Source organism: Diabrotica virgifera, chromosome 9, assembly GCF_917563875.1.
Source record: "Diabrotica virgifera virgifera chromosome 9, PGI_DIABVI_V3a".
Classification (NCBI taxonomy): Eukaryota; Metazoa; Arthropoda; class Insecta; order Coleoptera; family Chrysomelidae; genus Diabrotica; species Diabrotica virgifera.
The window spans coordinates 13,340,164-13,367,504 of record NC_065451.1 but is presented as its reverse complement, the minus strand read 5'-3'; the positions used below and the strand labels follow the sequence as shown (position 1 = coordinate 13,367,504).

The following is a 27,341-nucleotide window of genomic DNA, read 5'->3' as shown; positions in this document are numbered from 1 at the left end:
TTTTGAAAAAGCATATCTTATTCAAAAATAATCCTAGAATTTTTTATAATACGCCATTTTAAAGTAAACAGAATAAGCTTTCTTTTTTATTATATAATATATACTTAAAAGTAGAAAAAAAGTTATAATGGGAAATTTAAAAAATAATCGTAAAAAATATAAAAACTCGTTAAAAGTATAAAATCTTGAAAAAGATAACCACTTTAAAAGAAGTCGTACAACATTATACAGTAGAACATTTTAAAGGTAATTGATTTCTATTCCTCTTACATGTGCCATTGCATATGCCTAAACTTACGTAGAAAAAAGTTACAGAACAATATTTGCGAAATAACAAGGAAAATTGCCCAAAATTGCTGTGAGTGGCGAACTTTGAAAAATCATATTTCTAAAACTGTAAATTCCAATGACCTCTACCAAACATCATTTTAAAGAGAAAATATGTAAGTTTTTTTTTCTATCAAGCAATGTCTATACCTATATCACCATGGACAAAAGTTATGGGACAAAAAACAAAATTTCTTTCTTTTGGGTTTCTTTGTGCTTTTTGTTTTGAATATATTTTTGTAAAAAAAAGTCTTTGACTTTAAAAAGTTATATGTAGATAGGAAATTTAACCAGGAAGAATTTTTATGTAGACGTGTTTATTTTAAAAGTGCATAGAACTCACCCTAATGTAACCTGTGCCCAGGGACTAATTCACCCATTTCTCAAAAACGCACCCCTTTAAATGGTAGCACTCCGCGGTTTTTTCATATATAGAGATTCGTTGACCATATGAAATAATAAAACCCCGTTAACGTTGTAGTTCCTTTCTATAGTACATAATCAATAGCCTAATATATCAATATTATTTAATCAACAACTCAAAATATTCCCGATGCCATGTTATATATTTAAAATTGCCACTGATTGTCACTGTCTGACTGACAATATGCTGACAATATTCTATTCGACTGAGTGCGTTGTCAGACAAAGATAGGTTTTGAAAATATTACCACGGACATTGTGTTTATTTTTGTCGAATCCTGAAAAAACCAATAAATGTTTTTGAAAAATTTAAACGCAGAATGAAAGACTAAATTATTACCGAGGGCCAAAAGTCCCTTAAAATAAATTAAAAGTTTATTTTGAGTGAGATATTTGAAATTAAAAATCACACTAAATTTTATCTTAGTTTTTCGCCTCTGTAACTTATTAAAATAAACATAATAGAAGTTTTCAGGGACTTTTGTTCCTCGTCCTCGCTAATAACCTAATCTTTTATTCGGCGTTTAAATTTTTCAAAAGGACTTATTAGTTTTCTCAGGATTCGAAAAAATTGAATCCTCATTTGAATAGCATTACAGCCAAAAATAATACGTACCCATCCCCTTAACCTAAAAATTACAAAGGTTGCCTTGGAGACATCTTATAAATATTTATTCAGAATAAACCAAGCAGCTAGTTTTATTTGACAAATGATTTTTCTAAAATGTATGTCAATAAAATGAATCAACTGCAAAAAGACATTTTCCTTGAGGGCTAAGACGGAAACAAACTTCTTCATTCAATTAAGATTTGAAATGCCGCAATATAAATAAAAGCAGAACGAAAAAGAAGTTGGTCGTTGCGAGGATTTATTACAAACTTTTTGTTTACTAAAACGAGACAACTTCACCGAATGAAGATTAATTTTTCATTATATAACAGCGAAAGTTGTTCTCTTCCTGCAACAATTAGGATATTAAAAAGCAGCGGTTAGAGTTAAATCGTGTTTCTAATTTGTATTTAGAGCAAACTTTGGATTCCTTCGTAATTTAATTAATAAATTCGTGTAACACGCTCAAATCTTAAGGGCGTGGGCGCAAAATGTCGCGCCAATGTGTTTTAAATGCCTTCATTTTTTCGAAACCTGAGAACAGTAATAAGTATTTTTGAAAAATTTAAACGCACAATGAAAGACTACATTAGTACCGAGGGCCGAAAGTCCCTGAAAACTTCTATAGTAGTCGAGGAAATGAAACTGAAAAAATAGCAAAACCTCGCAATTTTTTCGTCCAGCATCGATTTGTACAAAAATTTGGGGTTAGGCTCATTTCACCCTCTAGTTCATTTTTTATATTGAGACGTTTTACGCTTTTGGTTTTTTAAGGGTGAAAACTACCCCTAATTGTAAAAAATTATAAAATAACAGTTTAAACTTTACTATTGTGAACATTTGGTTTTTATTAGTTATATAATGATTTATGCTTTAAAATATACTATCATATTATTTCAACCCTTAAAACAACCCTTGTTTGAGTTATATATAAAAAGTTTACTTATCCTAAAAGAATAATTTCGACTTGCATCGATTTATATAAAAGTTTGGGATTAGGATCATCTCACCCTGTACTTCATATTCTATATCATGATCAAGGGCGTTGATAATTTTTAGGGGTGTAAACTACCCTTTATTGTCAAAAATCATATAAAAACATTGTAAACTTTAATATTGGTAAAATTTGATTTTCATTGGTTCAATAATAATTGTTTTATGATTTAGGGTATAATATAATATTTCAGCTCTTAAAAACCACCTTTAATAACATTACAATTTTTATAAGCAGATAATTTAATAGATCTACACAGAAAAGAAAGTAGAATTAAAGAATTACCACTTTTATTTACACAAAAATACGAATTTACAAATACGTACCAATACAAATAGAAATAGTTTTTTAGTCATCTTCCAGTTGGTACACGAACCACTTCTGTGGTATTATACATAGTTACATTGAAAATGGTCCATAAGCGGTCTATTCGAATTTAAAAAAAAAATCGTTTTATAAACATAACTCCTTCATTTTTGGCGATAAAAAGTTTTTCCAAATATGATTTTGTAGGATTTTTGAAAAGCTATGACTGAGTAAATTAAATTACGTAAGATTCTTTATTTTTTAATTGGGGTAGGTTTAAAGGTCTTGAGTAAGGGGGTGTTTTCTCGTAAATAGAGGATTTATATAGCTATATCTCTTACCCTCTTCACTGTAATGAAAACCTATGCACAAGGAAATTTTAGTTATTAAAGAAGCTACAAGTTAGTTGTCTATCATTTTTTCTTATCTCCAGTATTTTCGGAGATATTTTGAAATAAAAGGTGAAAAATACGAAATTGCAAAAAATCTATTTTTCTTTAAACTCCAATTTTTCTAAAATTGGGCCTTTTAAATAGCTCAAACTTTTTGGGTGTATTGATGATAACAATATAAAAGGAATTATTTGTTAAAAAGAGGTTGTTTTCACTGATTTTTTCGTAGAGAAAAGCAGGTACCGACCATTTTTTGATCATAAGTCCCTCAACTTTCATGCTGGAAACTTTTTATTACTATTTTTTGAAAGGCCCAATTGTATACTTCAAAAAACATTATTTAAGTTTTCCTCGAAAAATGCAAAGTTTTCCCGTTATTTGGCTTTGAATATTTCAAATTATGCATTTGACGAAACAAACTAACCTTTAACATGCCGTATCTCGGTTTATATTAGTCTTAAAGATCTTGTAGAAAAAGAATTTGATTTGTGTTACTAAAAGATACAATTTTGATATCTACAGTTATCACAGTTATTAACCCAGATATGCCCAACGTCCTACATATAGAACGCCTGAAGCAAGTCCGATCCTGTCTCATTCTTGACCAGTAACTAAATGCTGACAACAGGTAATCGATCTCTAGGAACCACCCGATGTAATAAAATATAAAACGACTGTTTAGTTACACCATAATATTTGTGTAGTTAACATCAAAAATTGTGTAAATTTGAAAATGGCGGAGTATGGTGTTTCGTTCGCAAAGTAAGCAAAATTTGTATTTTTAAAACTGTATAAATAATATTTTAATATGTGCATTTTAACGTAAAAAGAAGTATATTTAGCAATATAGGATCAACAGTAATGTACAAATATGTTATAATATATTTTTGAACCTCTTTTCCACAGCGTCCTACATGTAGGACGTTGGGCACATAACAGTACTACATACATAACTTTATTTTTGCGTAAATTACATGCTTTTATACAAAATATATCAATATTTTAGCATATGTCATGTATATTTACACTTTCAGGGGTTTTTCTTTAAATGATGCACTGGCTATGCTGGAGGAGGAGGAAGATATGATAGAGCACGTTGAGTCATTGACTATTTCTCCGCCCGAAAATGCCACGGATTCTCAAACTGATGAAGATTCTGGTGACGAAGACACGCTTACGATAAATAATCTACCTGCTAAGCAGCTTAGAGCGCCTGCTGAAATAAATTTTCATAAATATAATACAAGGCAAAACATTTCCTCTAATTCCTCAAATCTAAAAGATGACAAAAATGCCCCATCAGTGGAAGAATATGAAACGCCATCAAAGAGAACAAAAACAATAAAGAGAAAAAAGATTTATAAATGGGAAACCGAAGATTTGGTGTATGATGGTGAAGAATTTAGTAACGATGAAGAAGAAATGCCTCTGCAAACCCCTTTAGATATGTTTTCTTTATTTTTTGATGACAAAATATTGGAACTAATAGTTGTCGAATCAAATCGATATGCAGGGCAACAAAATCATTGCCTGAAAATAGAAAAACATGAGATAAAAGCATTCATTGGAGTGTTATTACTCAGTGGATATGTGCCAGTTCCGAGGCGGAGAATGTTCTGGGAAAACGAAAGAGACAGTCACAATGTACTGGTTTCTGAAGCTTTGTCAAGAAATAAATTTGAATATATTTTATCTCACTTTCACCTAACTGACAACGTCACTATAAATACATCCGACAAATTTGCTAAAGTTAGGCCATTGTTCGATCACCTCAATGCTGCATTTTTGAAATTTGGTAAATGTGAGGAAATGCACTGTGTTGACGAAGCCATGGTACCATATTACGGCCGCCATGGCTGCAAACAATTTATTCACAATAAGCCAATTCGCTATGGCTACAAACTTTGGGTAGGAGCAAGTAGATTAGGCTACGTAAATTGGATGGAACCCTACCAAGGTGCTACCACAAATATTAGCGAAAAGTATATTGATTATGGAGTAGGGCCATCTGTTGTTTTGGAGTATGCTGACGTTTTAAGAACTAGGTGGCCTAATAAACGGATGCACCTATTTTTTGATAATTTCTTTTCCACGTTATCTTTGTTAGAATTGCTATCGGAGAAAAATTTTAACGCTACCGGAACAATACGTGAAAATCGCATATCTAATGGGCCACTGACAAACTCAAAAGAAATAAAAAAGGAAGCTCGAGGCGTTTTCGATTTCAAAAAAACAGAAAACCAGAACATTATTGTCGTGAAGTGGCATGACAACAGCATTGTCACCCTGTGCTCAAATGCAGTAGGCGTAAACCCCCTGCATAGGGTGAAAAGATTTTCACGAAAAGAACGGACAAATATTCAGGTAAGTTATAGTTTTTTAGATTATTTTTACAAACGCATTTATTTTTTTATTTTCAACAACATGCTTAGTTTCATGACATTTTATAATATTTTAGGTGTCGCAGCCACATCTGATAAACTTGTACAATGCAAACATGGGCGGAGTAGACAGATGTGACCAAAATTTGAGCCTTTATAGAATTTCACTGAGGAGTAAGAAATGGTATTTCCCGCTAGTGGCACACTGTATTGATGTAGCTCTGCAAAATGCTTGGCAGTTGCATAGACAAAGAGGTGGGGACCTTGATCAGTTAAGGTTCCGAAGACGAGTAGCCACTACGCTATTATTACAAAATAAAAAAAAAGAAACACATTCGAAAGGTCATAAGTCATCTACCGAAGGTTTAGACATTAGGTTTGATCGTATGGATCATTTGGTAATTCCTCAAAATAAGCAAACACGCTGTGCACATTGCCATGAAAAAACAACCACCAGATGTTCAAAATGCGACAAAGGACTCCACGTCAAATGTTTTTTGGTATACCATACAAAAAGTGTATAGTTAATGTAGGTACCCTTAAGTGCCCATCGTCCTACATATAGGACGCCCAAAATTTTGTATATTTATCAAAAAAATAAATATTATTTTCGTCTAATATATTTTAGTTTACCCTAAATTAAACAATTATAAGAAAAAAAATAATTAAAATCACAAGTAGACATAATGGGCATATCTGGGTTAAAATATTCGTTTTTTCGTCGAAAAACGGTTACTTTCAAGCGCGAGTAACTCGAAAATATTAGTTTTACAAAGAAAATGTAAAAAACATTTGTTTCTTAGAATTGCTTTTTACATCGATTTATATGGTTAAAGTGTAATAAAAAATTCCCACCCCCGAGATGGGGTGGCAACCAACCCCAAGGTTCTAGCTTACAGCGGCATGATATAGAAAATCATTCTTGGACTATTCCCTACCTTCTGTGAAAATTTCAAGTAAATCCGTGCTGGACGAAAAAATTGCGAGCCAAAATGCTTCATTTCTTAGACTATAATGTTTATTTTAAGAAGTTACAGGAGTGAAAAAATAAAGAGAAATTTTAGTGTGCTTTTTAATTTCAAACATCTCATTCAAAAGAAACTTTTTATTGATCGGTAATAATTCAGTCTTTCATCCTACGTTTAAATTTTTCAAAAATATTTATAGTATTGGAGAAAAACGAACACCATGTCTGTGGTGATATTTTCCAAATCTAATACTTTTATCTTTGTCATACAACGCACTCAGTCGAACAGAATGTGTTGACAAGGCTACTAAATATTTGACACGTCTTCAGGAATATTAGCCAGGGAGGTAGTGTCAAATTTGACCGGAGCATTTTAGCATGGCTGGTTTCTTATTATTTAGGTAGGTGTTCCAAAGCTTATTAACAAATGATGTGTCAGCTGGCCCAAAACCGGGGATTTTAGTCAAGAAAAGGTGAAACATGAAAGTTGATGGACCAACGCTACAGCTTAAATGTCAAGTATTTATATACGTTACTCAGAACATTTAATGGACTTGCTTACTTGGTACCAACCTTTCACTCAGGAGATCGGGGTTCAAATCCTGGCGCGGAAAATTCTTTTTGTTTTTTAAATTGACATTTTATTTTGAAAAATATTTATTTTTATAATACCACTTTTTTATTATTTATACGAGACAATATAAAAAAATCTGTATGTCTTTTATAGAATTATGCATAGAACTTATGAAATAGCATATATACATTTGATCATAAATATTATGATTGACCTTAATAAGCAAAATGGTTGTACATGAACCCCTGAAGCTTCCTGAGTTAGTACGACCAATCTAAGTGAAAAAGGGGGTTGGCCTCCCCACCCCCCTCCCGACATTTTTTTATCTTTTTAGACAAACTGTTTTTTGCATAATTTTATGTGATGTAAAACCAAAAGATACATACAACAATAATTTTTCACTTTTCTATCACCAACCCCCATTTTTTTAATAGCAATCTAATTATTTTCCTGTTCTCTATAACATATAAAAATGAATTTTTGTCTGTATGTCCCTTATAGAATCGTAAACTATGCATTTAATCATATGATGACCTCAAGCAAAGTTTTTGTACTTACATGAACCCAGGAAGGAGTTAATACTTAATAATATATACTTAATAATAATTAATAGAGTTAAAAGAATTAATACTTTTTTATTATTAACTAGCTGACCCGGCAAGCTTCGTACCGCCTTAAAACTAAATAATGTTTGAATTAAATGTTTAATACCTAAAATTACCAGAAAGCCAAAAAATACTAAAAAATATTGCGTACCCATACTTTTTTCTACCAAATGCATAGTTTACGATTCTATAAGGGACATAGGTACAGACAAACATTCATTTTTATATATTATAGAGAATAGGGAAATATTTAGATTGCTATTAAAACATGGGGGTTGGTGATAGAAAAGTGAAAATTTAGGGTTGTATCTTTCGGTTCTACAACATATAAAATTAAGAAAAAACAGTTTGTCCAAAAAAATAACAAATAATATCTCCCTTTTCACTTAGATTGTTGGTCTTACCAACTCAGGAACCTTCAGGGGTTCATGTACAACAAATTTGCTTATTAAGATCAATCATAATATTATGACCAAAAATGCATAGTTTGCGATTCTATAAAAGACATACAGATTTTTTTATATTGTCTCGTATAAATAATAAAAACGTGGTATTATAAAAATAAATATTTTTCAAAATAAAATGTCAATTTAAAAAAAAAAAAAAATTTCCGCGCCAGGATTTGAACCCCGATCTCCTGAGTGAAACTTAGGTGCCAAGTAAGCAAGTCTATTGAATGTTCTGAGTAACGTATATAAATATTTGACATTTAAGCTGTAGCGTTGATCCATCAACTTTCATGTTTCATCTTTTCTTGACTAAAATCCCCGGTTTTGGTCCAGCTGACACATCATTTGTTAATAAGCTTTGGAACACCTACCTAAATAATAAGAAACCAGCCATGCTAAAATGCTCCGGTCAAATTTGACACTACCTCCCTGGCTATATTTTGAATTGTTTAATAAATAATATTGATAGTGTATTTGATAAATATTGTATCTTATTTACGAAACACATGGAGAATACAGCAGTATTTGTTGTGTGATTCAAGTATTTTATTGTTAAAGATATTCAAAATGTATACATATAAGCGTTTCATGGTAATAATATATTATTAAAAACATCACTATATCACTTTTCCTTTTTTCTAAATTATTAGTTATTATTATATAGTATATAAATTATTGTAATCACTGAATACATAGTGAAAAAATAAACATATTAATTAACTGAATTAATAATGTAATAAGCTATTATACAAGCAACGGTTATCCAATAACATTCAAAGGTCATTTCTGAGTTCAAAACTCAGAGAACATTCAAAAGTCATCATTAACGAAAACCAATTTCAGCATGACTTGCAGTGAATTTTATAACTATGTTATAAAAAACAAGGCACTCCAAAAGGGCAAAATCGAATGAAAAATATAATTTTACTTAATAAAAAATAAATAATTTACTTAATCTACAATTTTGTTTTGTAATTTCGTCTGATTATTATGATTATGTAGGATTAAATACAGATTATAGAAACACCATGTAGTCCAGTAAATGAACGCGAAATACAGCGCTACCGTGTAACTTTCAGGGTCAACTAAAAATTGCATGAAAATTTGGACTTAGGTTCTACTTAATATCCACTTCAAAATTGAACTTGTGCCGTTGGTTGCTTTTACTCGGGGGGTGACAGTCATCCCTAGTCGGGGGTGAAAATCCGCACGTTTAAAATAAGTCAGGAAATGGATAAATTCTAAGCAACTTTAGTTCTATAAAAATTTTTAACTTAGTTAATACTTTCCGAGCTTTTTGCGATTGAAAATGTTTATTTTTCGACAAAAAATCACGTTTTCAGGCGGTTTTTTCACAAACAACTCAAAAAGTAATAGTCCAGAGAGCCACTGCGCATCCGCTAGGAAAAATATTCTAATTCGGATTTTTTGCACAGTCTTACTCAAAAAGGACTCCTTTTAACAAATTTGCATGTTGCCAGGAAGTGGTCAAAACTGTTTTAAACGTTTTTTTTTTGTTTTTTTCCTAAAATTATTTTTTTTGCATGGAAAAAAGTTTTATTAGGTTTTTTGGATCATTCCAAACAGAAAAGATCTTTAGTGACTTTTCTCTAAAAATGATAGTTTTTGCTATGTGAAAAACTGAAAATTTTAATGTTGCCAAGGTAGGTAGATATTCTTTAAACATCGATTGATGAAATCCCAAAGAGCTTTTGGCAACACAGTATTCAAAACTCCTTTGTTTTTTAATTGCTAATCAAGCGTGCGCGACACTATTTTCCACCGACAGTATGGTGCAAATGAAAGGAATAAATTCGTTATTTCGTAAACCGGTGACTTTAAGGAAAAATCCCGAAACAATACGATTTTTATTTTTAAGTTATGATATTGTGGCATATATGGTATACTAGTGACGTCATCCGTCTGGGCGTGATGACGTAATCGATGATTTTTTAAAATAAGAATAGGGGTCGTGTGGTAGCTCATTTGAAAGGTTCTTCAATTCTCTACTCAGTAATTTAAACATTTACATAATTATTTATACAGGGTGTCCTTCTACTTCTTTTTTTGTCAAATAATTTAATTAATTAAAAATTTTTTGGAAACCCTATATAAATAATTATGTAAATGTTTATATTAATGAATAGAGAATTGAAGAACCTTTCAAATGAGCTAGCACACGACCCCTATTCTCATTTAAAAAAATCATCGATTACGTCATCACGCCCAGATGGATGACGTCACTAGTATACCATATATATGCCACAATATCATAACTTAAAAATAAAAATCGACCTGTTTCGTGATTTTTCCTTAAAGTCGCCGGTTTACGAAATAACGAATTTATTCCTTTAATTTGCACCATACTGTCGGTGGAAAATAGTGTCGCGCACACTTGATTAGCAATTAAAAAACAAAGGAGTTTTGAATATTGTGTTGCAAAAAACTCTTTGGGATTTCATCAATAAAGAATATCTACCTGCCTTGGTAACATTCAAATTTTCAGTTTTTCACATAGTTTTTGAGGGTTAAAAATGGCCGATTTCGCATTTTTTCAATTTTTAATCGCTGATATGTCAAAAACTATTATTTTTAGAGAAAAGTAACTAAAGACCTTTTCTGTTTGGAATGATCCAAAAAACCTAAAAAAACTTTTTTCCATGCAAAAAAAATAATTTTAGGAAAAAAAAACGGTTAAAAAATTTTTGACCACCTTTTGGTACTGGCAACATGCAAATTTGTTAAAAGCAGTTCTTTTTGAGTAAGACTGTGCAAAAAATCCGAATTAGAATATTTTTCCTAGCCGATTCGCAGTGGCTTTCTGGACTATAAGTATTTGATAAAAAAAATATTCTTAACAAAAATGTAGCATATAAAAAAATGGAAAAAATTATGAATTCGTTAAGTCTATAGACCCAGCAAAAGTTGTAGCTCATGAAAAATGCGTTCTTATTCGACAAAAACAAAAACAAATATTTCAACGTGAAATAAACAAAACATGAAGCACTTTTCGGGAAAAACCCATTAAAACTTTTTTATGCTCAAAATCAAATTGACCCCTTTTTTTGGTAAAAAAATCGCAAAGATCTCCCAGTATTTAGCACCCTAAATGAAAGTATTCGTTACCGCTTTACAAACAATTTAGTTTAATTATGTATTTTTTATACGATCTGTAAGTTTCACCCGTTTAAAGGGCCTTTTTTTGAAATAGTCATAGGTGAAAGGGCTTGAACGAGTCACTAATCACGAGTGTATGCAAAATATGAACAGCCATATCTTAACCAATTTTTGTCTTACAGAAAAACAAATTGAAACTATCATATTATTTATAAAAGCAAAACCTACATTTCTTACTCGAGATTTTTCGTATCACTAATACTTTTTTAGGTATTTTGAAAAGAGAGCATTTCTTCCAATATTTTAGACCATATTTTTGCTATAAAACCAATTTTTTTTTTAATAAGCAACAAAATATTGGAATAAATGCCAAAATACCTAAAAAAGTATTGGTGATACGAAAAATCTCTAGTAAAAAATGTAGGTTTTGCTTTTATAATTATGATAGTTTCAATTTGTTTTTCTGTAAGACAAAAATTGGTTAAGATATGGCTGTTCATATTTTATATTATAAAGTAAATGGTAAAGCGGTAACGATTAATTTTATTTAGGTTGCTAAATAGGAGGAGATTTTCACGACTTTTTTTTACTTTTTACCAACTTTATTTTGATCGTAACTCACTTAGTTTAAATGCTAGAGACTTTTATATAAAACAAAAATAAAGATTTTTATAAAATAATTTTTAATAAATTCTTCCCGAAAATTGCTTCATTTTGTGATCATTTCACGTTGAAACATTCGATTTTGAATTTGACGGATAAGAACATATTTTTGATTAGCTACAACTTTGCTTTTACTGGTTTTATAGGCTTTCTGAACACACAATTCTTTTTTACAAGCTACATTTCTGCTAAGAATATTTTTTAGATAAAATACTTACTTCTTGAATTATTTGCGAAAAAAAATCGAAAAATAGACATTTTTAATCGCAAGTTACTTGAAGAGTGTTGACTTAGTTAGAAATTCTCTAGATCAAAAACTGTTTAGAACAAGTAAATTTATCCATGTTGAGACTTATTTTAAACGCGCGTTTTTCACCCCCGAGACGGGGTAACTGTCACCCCCCAAGTAAAAGCAACCAACGGTACACGTTCAACTTTAAAGCAAACGGTAAGTAGAACCTAAAACCAAATTTTCATGCAATTCGGAGTTGACCCTGAAAATTAAACTCCAATACGGGCATTTACTGGCCTATTGTTGTTTATTTGTCCCGATTTACAACCCTAAATCCTGATTTGCTTTACCTTATGTACCGATTTAAAACAAATCGGACATGGCAACACTATGTCAAGTAATGTGTACATCTCCATACTAGGGATGACGGTTTTTGACAAAACACCGGTTTTCGGTTATACCGGTTTTTTTTTGCTTACGGTTTAACCTGGCGGTTATATCCGGCCAAAAAAAAACCGGTTTTAAAAAAACCGGTTTCCGGTTTTTTTAATCCAATAGGTTACAAAGTTACATTTACACTACATCTTAGTTTGCGATACTCCATTCGACTCGATATCAATATGATCAAAATTAGTACTATCGAAAGAACATTTATTACTTTTAACACGTTTGTATATTTGTAGAATAGGTATATTTTAACTCATTTAATGCTTCCTGTATGAGTGTATCGTTTTGAAAACGTAGCGAAATTCTTTGAGATTCGTATTCGTAATCAGTAATTCGATATTCATAGTCAGAGCATTATTTTTAGTAATCAGAAAAAGTCAGTCACCCACTTTCAATGGTAAGAGTTAAGTGTGAAAAATAGATGATGTTTGCGACTTGCATCTAATTTAACCAGATCACTTCTGATATAAATATTATGATTACAAATACCTTTTCAAGGAAATATTATAATAAAACTTAACAATTGTTTCTGGATGATGTGAGATTGCACTTTCAGTTTGCTTCTGTATTTTATAAAATAAAATAAAATTTGAATTATGGTTTTGTTTGGAATAATTACTTGAGAATAATAATTATGATTGAGATCCCAAATAATACCTAACGCAATCCTAATCACCGTAAAAACCTAATAACCGGTTTTTACTTTAAAAAGGAAAAACCGGTTATAACCGGGACAAAAAACAACCGGTAAAACTGGTTATTTCGAAGTAAAAAACGGTTTTAGGTTTAAACCGGTAGGTTTTTCCCATCCCTACTCCATACCAGTGAGAATTTTACTAAACGTAATTTGCCGTGTAAAGAAAGAAAAAGTAGGGATAGCCGTAAAATATTTGCGCCTACGCACTTTATAAGTAGAGATCCTGAAAAATTGAATGAACACTTTTTTAAACGTTCTTTTTCTTTGGCTCTTTTTCTCCATTATGAGTTCCTAGTTTCGTCGCCCACATCATTCTGTTCTCCCAGTCACCTACTCTGAGGTCTCTATCTATCGTTGCATTTTCTTCATACGTTTTTTATCTTGTAGCAGTTTTCCTCTTAGTCTTCTTCAAAATTCCTTTTGATCACCTGTGCTTTGGTATTCTTTGTACATGCCCATACCAGTTCAACTGTTTAAAGAGTCTGTTCAACTGTTTCTGATTCCAACTTTTTTTGTAGTTAAGCATTCTACTTCCATTGTGTTCCATATTTCCTGTTCTTATTCTATCTTCTTTAAGTTCCATCTCCGCGACGGAGGTCGGCAATCGTCATAGCTATTTGTATTTTAGAGACGGCTGCTCTGAAAAATTCATTTGATGTACATCCGTACCATTCTCTCAGGTTGCGCAGACAGGATATTCTGCGTCTCCCTATGCTTATTTTTCCTTGAATCTTTCTCTGCATAATCAACTGGAGCAAGTTGTATCTCTCTCCACGTGTAGTATGTCCGAGATATTCCAATTTACTTGTTCTGATGGTATTTAAAATTTCAATTTCCAATTCTAGTGTTTTTATTGTAGCAGCATTCAAGGTCCAAGCTTCCATTCCCTAAATCAAAGTCGAGAAAATACCTAGCCCACCTCTTATTCTATCCAGGTTGGTAATTTGTAGACATCTTCTCATAAAGTCCAATTCAACTGTTCTTACCTTATTTCGTATTGTTGTTGTCGTTGACCATACTTCCGATCTAGATATGTGGTAATGCTCTGAAAGGTCCTTCTTTTGTTTTCTTTGGTTTTTCTATTAGGATATTTCAGTGGCGAAGCGTCCATGTAACCACTGTTACCATTGGTAACAGTTACAAATCTTACAAATAAATATTTTATGACTACTACGAAATAATTCCATTTATATTTTTTACCAACAGAAATACTTGTTAATAGTACCTAATTCAGTAAATAGCCAACTAGACGCACGAAAATATTGGCGAGATATGTGAATCCATGGCACGTTATCATAATATATTATTATGCTGTTACCAATACTGGCACTGGTAAACGGTACGCAGGAGAAACCCTCGCTATCGATCGGGACTAGCTCTGAAAATTTTGAAGGAGCGACGGGTCTAGAGACGGCGCGCGGGCAAGTTGTGCATATCAGTAGTGTCACCATTTTGAAGATTGGTAACGTTGGTTTGGTACCTATTACAGATTACAGTGTGTGTACATTTAAACATGGGAGAGTGTTGCGACGTATTGCTTAATTGATCAACTACTTGAAAAGTTATTCTACTTGTATATTTTTTTATATATTATTTTAAAGAAAAAAATGATATTATTGAAAATGGAAGAATTAAAATATAAACAATAGTTTTCAAAATCTGTTCTTTTTCCTACTTGTTCATTTTTTATGTTAATTTTATGGTAGAATAATATGTTTAGTTTGTTTATTATTTATTGTTATACCTGTTACATATACATAATTACATACATATAATTTGGGAATAGTGATTTGTTTAATTTTATCCCACAGGATTGAAAACAAAAACAGGATTGGGCGGTTCAAAATATTTTTTTTAAGATATTTTTACATCTGGTTTTGGTAACACTTTAGAAAAAGTCATGCGTCGCCACAGGGATATCTAGTTAGTGACAGTACCTTAGGTATGAGGATATTAAAAACCAGTGCAGAAAGTTCAATCTTGTTTTTAATTTGTCTTTAAAGAAAATTTTCGATCCTTTTCATCATATATCATAAAACACACTTATAATCCTGAAAAATTAAATCAAACGAACCTTTTTTAAATGTTCTTTCGGTAAAAAATGAAACATCTCTAACAAATAAAATCGCTTTGAATTTAAAATGTTCTACAGTGGACTTTTGGCTTAAATAAAGAATGTAATAATTTGTATTCAAACTTATCAAATAATTTCGGTACTGTCCAACTGTTTTTGATATTGATTATTGCGTTGTCAGGAAGAATAATAATTTGTTAAGCACGTGTAATTCAATTAGTTGTTGAGATCGGACATTTGCTCCTATGTAGCATATCACAATGCGCATTACACATGTCTAAATCATCCATGGAAAAATTAAATAATAAACAAAATGTAATAAACTACTCAGATCCGTTTGCGAAAATAATATTCATAAAATATTACATATTAAATGTGTTTATATAAAACCAAACAAAATTTGGTAATTATTGAGAACGTATTAAAGTATATTTTTTTCAATTTTCATCAAAATTGAAATATCGGTTACATCGAACAAAACACGATTGTTTTCATTTAGTGCAGCCGATATGTAAAACAATTGTGTATTTAATGATAGAAGCATATAATTTGGACCACATATTCTACACATATAAACGTTCAAATTTAGATGGGAGGCCATCTCCGATTTGGCCTTTTACAAAAATGGCGGGGATTCAAAATGGCAACTATATATATGTGACTAATAGCACGATAACTTTTGAACGAGACTTCAGATTTCAACAAAATTTGGTATATAGGTTCTTTTTTGATGTATAATATCGAGGTCTTGAACTAGGAGAACCAATTTACCAGAAGTTTTGTTTTTCCTGGTTCTTATGTAAAAATATGCTGTTTTTTTTTTCAATTCTTTCACCCTGTATCAGGGTCTTGTTTCTATCCGTAGGCCAGTAGGTTGATCTACCAGTTGATAGTGCTTCACACCTCTGTTCTTTAATGGCTAAAAAAAGCTCCTTTCCCTTAGTAGTAGTGATTCTAGAGCCCCAGTGTGTGTTCTTTGCCTTGAAGTCACCTCCAATAATGAACCTTTCCCCTAAGCTTTTCAAGAATTCATTATACTGCTCTTTTTTAATGGAATGTTTAGGTGGGCAGTATATTGAACTTATATTTATTTTAAAAGTTTTAGTTTTTATGTGTACTGTAGTGGCTTGAATATGTTCAGTTTTATATTCCAACTCTTCATGATGACATATATTATCCTTTATGATGATTGCACTGCCTCCTTTGGCCGCATTGTCAGGGTGTATTGTATTATATACCTTATATCCTTTAAATTTGTCAAGGATTGCTTGTAATTCTTGTTGATGATTAAGCAACCCGTCGGCATTCCATGCGACATTTCTAAGATCATTAGCCATTTCTTACCTTTGGAATAGCACCTTGAGATCTATATTCCAGGGAAGTGACCCTTTCATTTAATTCTTTCAACTCCTGTAATATCATTTGAAGGGTTTGTTCTGTTTCTTTTTCAATCTCTGTTGTTTTTTGGTATTTATCATTCTGATAATTTTCATTGTGACCTTTTGTTACCGCACTATATGTCTTATTACTAGTAACTTTCTGTGCTTGTTTTCTTTCACCAGCATTTGACTTGGTTTCAGTTGACCTTCTGTCTGGAGGGTGTGGCAAATTCGTCTTTTTCAGACCTCTGTTTTTTATTTTCTGCATTTCCTTTGCGACGATACATCCTCGGTAGTTGGCAGGATGGTTTTCGCCACAATGGACACATTTTGGTTTAACATTTTCAGGTTTGTCGCAATCTTTAGTAAGATGTTTTTTTGTGCATTTAACACACCTTGGCCCTCTAGTACAGAACTTCCATGTGTGACCATATGCTTGACATCGTTTGCATTGCGGTATTAGTTTGGAATTTTTAAAAGGCCGAATTTCAACTTTTGTTCCTAGGATGTCCGTTATCCCATATATTTTGTTGATATCTTCGTCTGGTTTGAAGGTTAACATAAACATGTCTAATGGCTGTTTGGTTTGCCACTTTAGCTTTTTAACTGCGTCTATGGCTTTATAGCCTCTTTTTTGCAGATCTTCAACAATTTTTTGGGACGAGCAAGTGTGATGTAATCTCTTTACTATAACTTTTATCGGTCTTTCTTGTTTGTTTTCGTATGAGTGATATTGGATATTCTCCTCTCTTAAAGCTTTTATTAATTTTCTGTACTCTTCACCGTCTTGTACATTAACTTTTATCACTTCACTATTCACCAGTTTAGTAGTAAACTTAAATCTTCGATTTAAGGAAGTTATATAGGACTTCATATTCTTTGAAGCTTTCCACTACCACAGGTGGAGGCATTTTGGCTTTCCTAACTGCACTTTCTTTGGAGCTATGTTTTTGTGGTGAGATGTATGGTGAAGTATCCATCTTACGTTCCTTACTGGCTCTTGATTGAACCCTAATACACTCTGTCTCCTTAGCGAGCTCTTCTTCATCTGTTAAATATTCTATTTCATTTTCTTTTTCAGTTAAATTGACTTTTGTTGCCAACTCTGTATATTGAGATTTTAACTGTGCTAGTTCCCTTTCAAGTATGCTTACTGTATCACACAATTTGGTTTTGTGGCTCTCGGCAGCTTTCCAAGCATTAAATAGAGTCTGTTCGTTTTGCGACCTTTTATAATTTTCTTCAAAAAGCGCCTGGTTTACTTGCATAATCATATTTTGGTTGGCTTCTGCCATTGGTTCCTGTGTGTCAAGCACAGGCTGCTGGTTGTAAGCCATATTTACAATAATCCATATAAATAAACAATTTGACTAATTTAATAATTATTGTTTGAAGGACTGGCCTATTTTATTTTTATTTATAACACATGCGATAAAAACGATAAAAACATACATAGCGATAGTCCCACTCTGCAGAGACAAGACCTGCTCTCAACTTTTGTTGTTATTGTTTTTCTATTGTATACTAATTACAGATACTAATAAATTATATTCAAATAAAAGAACGGCTTACCAATGTAAAGTGATGTAATGTAATGCAGCGTTTATTTACAGACAGCATTTTTTTACAATTTACGCTAATCTGGAGGAAAAGTGTCACAACTCAAAAATCAACTTTTTCAAGCAAGATAAAAATAAAAACAAAACAAATCAAAAAACTATTATATTTGATTCAACAACGAAAAAAGGTCCACTTTTTGGGTTAAGTCACTTTTATTTTGAAATATTGGTCACTATTTTAAACATGAATAAAACAAACCTGCGAGACTTTCCGAAATACAACGGTCCTCGTAATAAATAAATATACATTTACGTCGAACGTCAGAGCATAACTGAAAATGACATTGTTCCGGAATAAAAAGATTGATTTCACCTTCAAATGAATAATGACACATTGTCATCTTACGAAGTTGGAAGTAAACACCTATGTCACACTTTTGAGTCACTTTAACAAAATATCTGGAATTATGTATTTTTCGTGTTGTGTCACTTTTCTTCCGGTTGGAATAATAGTTATTCAACGTTCCATTCTACATCCTATAGGACCACAGAGGCTTCTTTATGAAATCCCACCAGTGAATTTCAATGCGCTGAAACTTAAGTTTAATGGTAGATTGGGATTAAGTTGAAGGCATAGATAGGTCTGAATTAGATGTAATGAGAAAACGCAGTCGAGCGAAAGTTATATTATATAATGGGAAGTGTCGCTACTTAGATAGTAATCTGTTGGTAATTTAGTATAGAATGAACTTAATAAAAACATGATGAACTTATAAATTAACTCTTAACTTGTGAGGTAAAAACTTTGCGCCGTTATTGGTAAAATAAGACTCTAATGTAAGTTTATTTAATGTAGGGGAGGTTGGCCTAAGACGGGATACTTTTCTTTTGAAATTTTCTGAAGCATAAGTATAAAGTCAAATAAGACTCAATTATGGTGCTTGTCTCTTATTAGTCAATTATGTAAAACATTGTTATCAAACTTATGAATAATTCTGAAAAACGTAGTCAGAAAAAAATTATATTTAAACAGATGCACAGTTTCCCTTTTTACCTATAAGTGTTGGTAAAACGGGAAATAACATAGAGGTAAAACGGGATAAGAATTTTGCACAAATGATATGTTCTTAAAGTTAATTTTTATAAAAAGAACTTAAACAAAAGATTATTAGACATTATTTGCACACATCACATACAAATGTGTCCTCGTCATTCTCGGCACCGGCGCAAGCGTCATGCGCCCATTTATGGCAACCAGAGCACCTTATCCAACCCTCGCCGGGCCTGTCTTCTAAGAAATTGTTGCTGCAATATAAACATGCGACGTTGACTTCTTCAGTTTCGGATTCACTACTGCTACTTTCCTTCTTCATATAGGTACTTCTTCCTTTTCCCTCTTGTAACTTCAATATTATCCAACTCCATTGACTTGTTTTTATTCTTAATGTTTATTTCTGAAGACTGTTTATTTCGGCTACTGCTTTGAAGAGATTTAATTTTTGTATTAGAATAATTAATTTTTTTAACGCTCACTCTTTTATTTTTCCCTTCTTGCTCTTTGAAAAACTTCTCTAATTCTTCTTTGTAAGGGGTACTTATCTGCCACCTTTGGGTAGGGGGCAATTTTTTGAGGAGAAATATAATGGTGAATTTTGCTAGTGGATGGTCTAATATCGTCTTCAACTGGAAAATCATTTTCCTCGGATTCGATTGAACCCAGTGGCTGCCCGATTTTTCCGATTTGTTCCACTGGCGTAACTTCCCTAGGAATTTCAATAGAATCTGTGCGTTCTGGGGGCTCTTCCGATAATACTGCGCCATCGTCTCCATTAGGCTCAGTTAATGGTCTCTCTGTAGGCAGAGAAGCTGCAAACATGTCATCTGTGAAGACAGTACGGTCTACTGGATAAACTCCGGTCTTCTTGAACCCATTTATGGCGTTCAACGGTGTCGAAGCTTGTAGATAAGCATGGCCAAATAATGAACCAATTTGAGGTAGAGTTACACACTTGCCTGGATTTTGCCTCAGCCAAACTTCCACTTGTGCAGTATAAAAGGTACTTAGCGGTGCCATAAACGAAACATCGAGCGACTGCATACGGTGACTTCAGTCACCGTATTATTATCCAGATTTAGCCATACGGCTCACACTCCCTCTAAGGGGAAAATTGACTCATCCCAGATACCTACGGTATCAAAAGGATTGAGCTCTGGTGGGACTCTTTCCGTGTTATCGAGCCCTAGGTGACTTGGTATGCAGGTGTATCTCCCAAAAATTTTCGTACACATCTGGCTGTTGCGAGTAGTACAGCTTTCTGCATGGTCTTGTAAAGATGTTCATTTAGACCCAGCCTTTTTATGCTTTCGAGGAGGTTCTTCGGAATGACTCCAGTAGTAGATATAACAATAGGTATCGTCTGGGTACTTTGCATTCTCCATTGCCTTCGTATTTGAATTTCTAGATCTCTGTACTTGGCGATCTTTTCAGTGAATTTACTACGTAGATTATTGTTGTTAGGTATCGCCACATCAATTAGTGTTGTTTGTCTTGTTAATTTATTAACTAGTACGAGATCTGGTCTATTATGTGCCACTGTTTGATCTGTGAGCACAGTGCGGTCCCAGTATAGCTTGTAGTTGCCATCCTCAAGCATACTCTCAGGGACGTATTGATAATACGGAATATGGTCCGTTTGGAGAAGTCCCAGCTTGATAGCTATCTCTTGATGAAGGATTTTTCCCACTGCGTCATGCCGTTCCTTGTATTCAGTTGCAGCAAATGCCTGGCAGCCCCCTGTAAGATGTTGGATGGTTTCTTGGGCTTGACATCCATATCGGCATCTGTCGTTTTGAACCTGAGGGTCTTTGATGATATATTTCAGGTAGTTTCTGGTTGGTATAACCTGATCCTGAATGGCCAGTAATGAACCCTCCGTTTCAGGGAACATCTTTCCTGATGTCAACCAGTAGTTCGACGCTATATTGTCGACATAATCTTGGCTGACCTCATTGGGATGTCGCCCGTGCAAAGGTTTACCCATCCAGGCGCGCACTTTTTCGTCCTTAGTAAGGTGGTTTATGCGCAGTTCAGCTTCCCTCAGTTTGATCGGTGTTGTGTCATCTACTGCGCAGATAGCGCGATGTAGAGTAGATGTCTCAGCCTGCATCTGAAAATAAGTTCTTAAATTAGCAATTTGTTTATCTAATTGCTCACCTATATCCATAAGTCCTCTTCCTCCTAAATACCGGGGTAATGTCGTTCGTTCTACTGCACTTTTAGGGTGGTGTTTTTGTGCCTTTGTGAGGTGTGTTCGTACTTTTCGCTGAAGATTTTCTATATCCGTTTTTGTCCACTTAACAATACCAAATGAATAGCTAAGCGCGGAACAAGCGTAGGTGTTTAGTGCCTTAAACAAATTTTTACTGTTAAGCTGTGAACGAAGCAGCTGTTTTACCCTTCTTATAAACTCAGTAGTTATCTCAGTTTTCATTTGCTTATGGTCAATTTTCCGCGCCTGCTTTACTCCAAGATATTTGTACATATCGTTGTCGCCCATGACCTCGATGTTCTGGCCATTTTGCATATCGAATCCACCGGGCTGTACCTTTCCTCTGACTATATTCAAAACACGGCACTTGTCTAGACCGAACTGCATACTAATATCATTAGAAAATGTTTCTACAGTTTTTAGCATCTCTTCTAGGTGTTCTCGAGTGGAAGCCATTAATTTCAAATCATCCATATACAACAGATGATTGAGCTTCGCTACCACAGTATTATTGCTTTTAATGCTAAAACCTGAGTCAGTGGAGTTTAATAGCTGGGAAAGGGGGTTCAAAGCTAAACAGAACCACAATGGACTCAACGAGTCTCCTTGAAATAGGCCCCGGTTGATTGCGATATTTTCGGTTTCGATATTGTTTTCACCAGGTATTTGGAGGTGAATTTTATTCTTCCAATCTCTCATTATATGCCTTAAAAAGGTCACTATGTTATCATCTACTTTGTATATTTTCAATATATCTATTAGCCATTCATGCGGTACTGAATCAAAGGCCTTTTTATAGTCAATAAATGCAGTAAAAAGGTTCCTTTTTTTGGTGAATGCCTGGTTAGAAATGACTGAGTCGATGATAAGCTGTTCTTTGCAACCCATGGAACCCTTAGCGCATCCTTTCTGTTGAGGCTCTATGATATTGTTTAGAGCACAGTGTTGGTAGATACGCCGGGTTACACAGGATGTGACCAATTTATACAAAGTTGGAAGACAAGTAATTGGGCGGTACTTGGATGGATCTTGGGTGTTATTTTGATCCTTGGGTATTAAATAAGTAGTTCCCTGAGTTAGAAATGATGGTAATTCCTGCGGATTAGAAATAACATGATTAATTAATGTTGATAAGCACTCATGAATACTCCAAAACTTTTTAAGCCAGAAGTTCTGAACTCCGTCTTGTCCAGGAGATTTCCAGTTATGAAGCTCTTTGATGACATTTGAGACTTCTTCAGTCGTGAATGGTTCGTAGTTAGCAGTGACGTAGTGGTGACAGTTGCGCGTCGTATCTTCTATCCAGCCAGCATTGTTGTTAAAAGCAGCTGGTGTGGAAAGTTGATTTCCCCAAAACTCATGAATTTCTTCTTGGTTTGGGTAAGACTTGTCGACACTTTCTACGGTGGAATTGAGTTTTCGGTAGAACGCCTTCTCAGAGTTCTCAAAAAGTGCATTGTCACATTTTCGGTTGTTACTAACTTTATACCTTCTTAATCGTCCTGAATAGACGGAGAGTTTTTGTTTTAATGTATCCAGACACTGTTGGGCTGTGTTATTTTCTGGATCGTATCTCGAGTGTCTTGCAGTGCTCCGCATTATTTCTTCCGCTCTTTTAATGACTTTTCTACTTGTAACACCTCTTATATATTCTGTGACTTGACCAATATCCCTACGCAGTAATTCAATTTTTCCGAGAAGTCTTTTTTCCCAGGGTGCAATTCTGTTACCAGTCCTTCCGTTATTAGTACCCCGTCGTGTTCTGATCTTAACGCCCATTACATTGGCAATTGCTGTAGCTGCACAGTAGATTAGCATATGCAGATATTCCAATGTGTGGGCTTCTACGACATAATTGGGTAGGACTTCAGTATTCACAATTTGTAACAGGGCACCTAGTTTCTTACAAGAGTTTATTCGTGGTAGCGGTGGTCTGCTAAGTGGATTTGTTCCATTAAACTCTTGTACGGCACGAGCCATTTCGTTCTCTAGACTATCGCGCAACTCGTTGTTTTCCTGCTGTGTATTGTCAGGTTGAGTTTCTGGTATGGGGATCTCAGGAATCTGCTCATCAAGGATTTCATTAGGAACTTGATCTAAAACTAGCTCTTGGTTATTAATCTCCCGTTCGACTTCGCTTTTGATCGTATTGCGTCTAGTCTCTGGGATAAGGTTGTTTCTTACGATTACCCGGTATTGATCTGATACTCTTTGCTCCGATACTTGAATATCTGGGTACTCCCTGCAAAATTCGGCATACAGCTGTTGTCTGTAGCCGATCGTTTCTTGACCGAGGTTTGTCACCTTATAATAGATGCGCAAAATGCTTTCGTTAATGGACACAGTCCATTTCATGCGCTGCCTCGGTCGTCCCGCTTGAGTGAGCGCCGGCTGATGTTCCGGCGCAGCACCTTCAGCGAGTGGAGCTCTTGCTGTTGTTTGGCTCGCTTGTGGTTGTTGTTGGGCTGTAGCTGTTTGTGTGACAGGGGCCCGCCTCCTCAACACCCTGCCACCGACGTCCCGCATGCTGTCACGTCCAGCGTCGGCTCCAGACGTGCCCTGGCGATCCCCAGGCAGCGGCCCTAAACATAAACTATTAGTCTCCATTCTCATGGGTGTGCATTTTATACCTACTGCCAGGTGTCAGTTTTTGTTCCACGGCAAGTATTCCTGCTACTCTCTGGGTATTGGCGCTACGAATACCCAGAAAGCATCCCCCATTCGCAGGGGGCCGCGCCTGATAGAAGAACTGACATAAAACTCCCACAGGGTATTATTATTATTATTATTATTATTATTAACACGGCAGCGTCGCTAGTTTAGTTTTCCTACTGCTAAGTGTGATGCATACCGGTTATTGTTGATGTGTGTTTTCGTCGGTGCAATTTTGCAAGTAAAACGTAAGTATTATTTTTGTATGATTTATGTAAAGGGTCCAGCTGATATTTATGATAACCTAACGAGTTTCTAGCATGTGCAAAACTCATGGTATTCAGTTGCGGCTGTGTTTACGCGAACTTGATAAGGTTAGGTTAGATTTCATTCATGAACTTCTGCTGCCAGAGTCACACAGCTCTTACGCGCTAAATTTAAAAGTGTGGCTGTAGAGTGTAGCTAAAACGGGATTCCCATGTAAAGGTAAAACGGGATATCCCGTTTTACCTACATATCTCTTTTATATATGATTTCATTTATTTCCAGATGCCTTCCAATTATAAAAGGAAATCTAACCGCAATTCGTGGTCCGAAGAGTCGATGGCTAGAGCCCTGGAGTCTGTACGAGATGGTACTCATGGTTTTCTGAGTGCTGCGAAAACGTTTAATGTTCCCAAGTCAACACTAGAACGAAGATTTAAGGATACAAATCAAGTAGCAAAAGGAACCGCAAAGAAACTTGGCAGCAGGAAGTTAACATTCCCGGTGGAATTGGAACAAAAGTTAGTAGAATATGCAAAAAACATGGAAATGATGTTATATGGATTAACAACAAGAAGTATTCGTAGTCTTGCATTCCAATTGGCTGAAATTAATAATATCGAACATCATTTCAACAAGACCACCAAACTTGCTGGATGGCACTGGTTACGTTCGTTTTTGCAGCGACATAAGCTCTCTTTGCGATTGCCAGAAGCTACTTCTGCAGCTAGGGCTCGAGGCGTCAACAAACAAGCAATAACTTTTTTTTATATTTTGGAGCCCCTTCAAGATAAGATGAAGTTTACTCCAAATCGAATTCTCAGTGTGAACGAAACGGGGATCACAACAGTGCAAGGGCGTCCATCAAAGGCAGTGGCCTTGAGAGGTAGAAAACAAGTGGGTACACTCACATCAGCAGAGCGTGGTGAGTTATCGACTGCAGTGATCTGCATGAGCGCTAGTAGAATATTCATCCCACCGATGATCATTTTTCCCAGGGTAAATATGCAGCAGCACTTTATGCATGGAGTTCCACCAGGAACTTTGGGGGTAACACATAAATCTGGCTGGATGCAGATTGATCTATTCACTAAATGATTTGATCACTTCCTCATCCACACTCAAGCCTCTAAAGACAATCCATCATTGCTTATACTCAATGGACACAAAACCCACATTCAAAATATTGTCGCTATAGAAAAAGCAAGGGAGAATGGTGTGACAATTTTATGTTTACCTCCACACTGCAGTCACCGTATGCAGTCGCTCGATGTTTAGTTTATGGCACCGCTAAGTACCTTTTATACTGCACAAGTGGAAGTTTGGCTGAGGCAAAATCCAGGCAAGTGTGTAACTCTACCTCAAATTGGTTCATTATTTGGCCATGCTTATCTACAAGCTTCGACACCGTTGAACGCCATAAATGGGTTCAAGAAGACCGGAGTTTATCCAGTAGACCGTACTGTCTTCACAGATGACATGTTTGCAGCTTCTCTGCCTACAGAGAGACCATTAACTGAGCCTAATGGAGACGATGGCGCAGTATTATCGGAAGAGCCCCCAGAACGCACAGATTCTATTGAAATTCCTAGGGAAGTTACGCCAGTGGAACAAATCGGAAAAATCGGGCAGCCACTGGGTTCAATCGAATCCGAGGAAAATGATTTTCCAGTTGAAGACGATATTAGACCATCCACTAGCAAAATTCACCATTATATTTCTCCTCAAAAAATTGCCCCCTACCCAAAGGTGGCAGATAAGTACCCCTTACAAAGAAGAATTAGAGAAGTTTTTCAAAGAGCAAGAAGGGAAAAATAAAAGAGTGAGCGTTAAAAAAATTAATTATTCTAATACAAAAATTAAATCTCTTCAAAGCAGTAGCCGAAATAAACAGTCTTCAGAAATAAACATTAAGAATAAAAACAAGTCAATGGAGTTGGATAATATTGAAGTTACAAGAGGGAAAATGAAGAAGTACCTATATGAAGAAGGAAAGTAGCAGTAGTGAATCCGAAACTGAAGAAGTCAACGTCGCGGTCCGGCTAGGGTTGGATAAGGTGCTCTGGTTGCCATAAATGGGCGCATGACGCTTGCGCCGGTGCCGAGGATGACGAGGACACATTTGTATGTGATGTGTGCAAATAATGTCTAATAATCTTTTGTTTAAGTTCTTTTTATAAAAATTAACTTTAAGAACATATCATTTGTGCAAAATTCTTATCCCGTTTTACCTCTATGTTATTTCCCGTTTTACCAACACTTATAGGTAAAAAGGGAAACTGTGCATCTGTTTAAATATAATTTTTTTCTGACTACGTTTTTCAGAATTATTCATAAGTTTGATAACAATGTTTTACATAATTGACTAATAAGAGACAAGCACCATAATTGAGTCTTATTTGACTTTATACTTGTGCTTCAGAAAATTTCAAAAGAAAAGTATCCCGTCTTAGGCCAACCTCCCCTACATTAGATCAACTTACATTAGAGTCTTATTTTACCAATAACGGCGCAAAGTTTTTACCTCACAAGTTAAGAGTTAATTTATAAGTTCATCATGTTTTTATTAAGTTCATTCTATACTAAATTACCAACAGATTACTATCTAAGTAGCGACACTTCCCATTATATAATATAACTTTCGCTCGACTGCGTTTTCTTATTACATCTAATTCAGACCTATCTATGCCTTCAACTTAATCCCAATCTACCATTAAACTTATTCCCGAATAGAATGTTATAGTGGTCGCGTATATTGTTTGGTCAGTTGAGGCTCTGCCGAAGTTTCTCAGCGCATTGAAATTCACTGGTGGGATTTCATAAAGAAGCCTCTATTGTCATTTAGGGTATAGAGTGGAACTTTGTGTAACTATTGTTAAAATTTTTGTTTTTATTGGTAAGGCACACATAATAGTATTAGAAGGCAACTATGTTAAACGATATGTAACGCAAAACATACA

General features: G+C 34.3%; 2 protein-coding genes across 2 annotated transcripts in view; one reads left to right on the top strand and one right to left on the bottom strand.

The window, feature by feature from the left end:
• LOC126892187 (uncharacterized) overlaps positions 1 to 27,341 on the bottom strand; it is a 466,403-nt gene that overhangs the window by 32,973 nt on the left and 406,089 nt on the right. The gene's annotated exons all lie outside the window — the stretch shown is intronic.
• On the top strand, positions 3,646 to 6,061 carry LOC126892186 (piggyBac transposable element-derived protein 3-like). Its single transcript, XM_050661666.1, has 2 exons — positions 3,646 to 5,416; positions 5,511 to 6,061. Exons 1-2 carry the CDS (start codon positions 4,067 to 4,069, stop codon positions 5,955 to 5,957), a joined length of 1,797 nt encoding a protein of 598 aa, XP_050517623.1. The 5' UTR covers positions 3,646 to 4,066; the 3' UTR covers positions 5,958 to 6,061.

Bases quoted from the DNA above. Each gene is read 5' to 3' on its own strand.
- LOC126892186 (XM_050661666.1), top strand. From the start codon at position 4,067: ATGTATATTTACACTTTCAGGGGTTTTTCTTTAAATGATGCACTGGCT. The intron at 5,417-5,510 runs GTAAGTTATAGT...ATAATATTTTAG, and splicing joins AAGAACGGACAAATATTCAG to GTGTCGCAGCCACATCTGAT.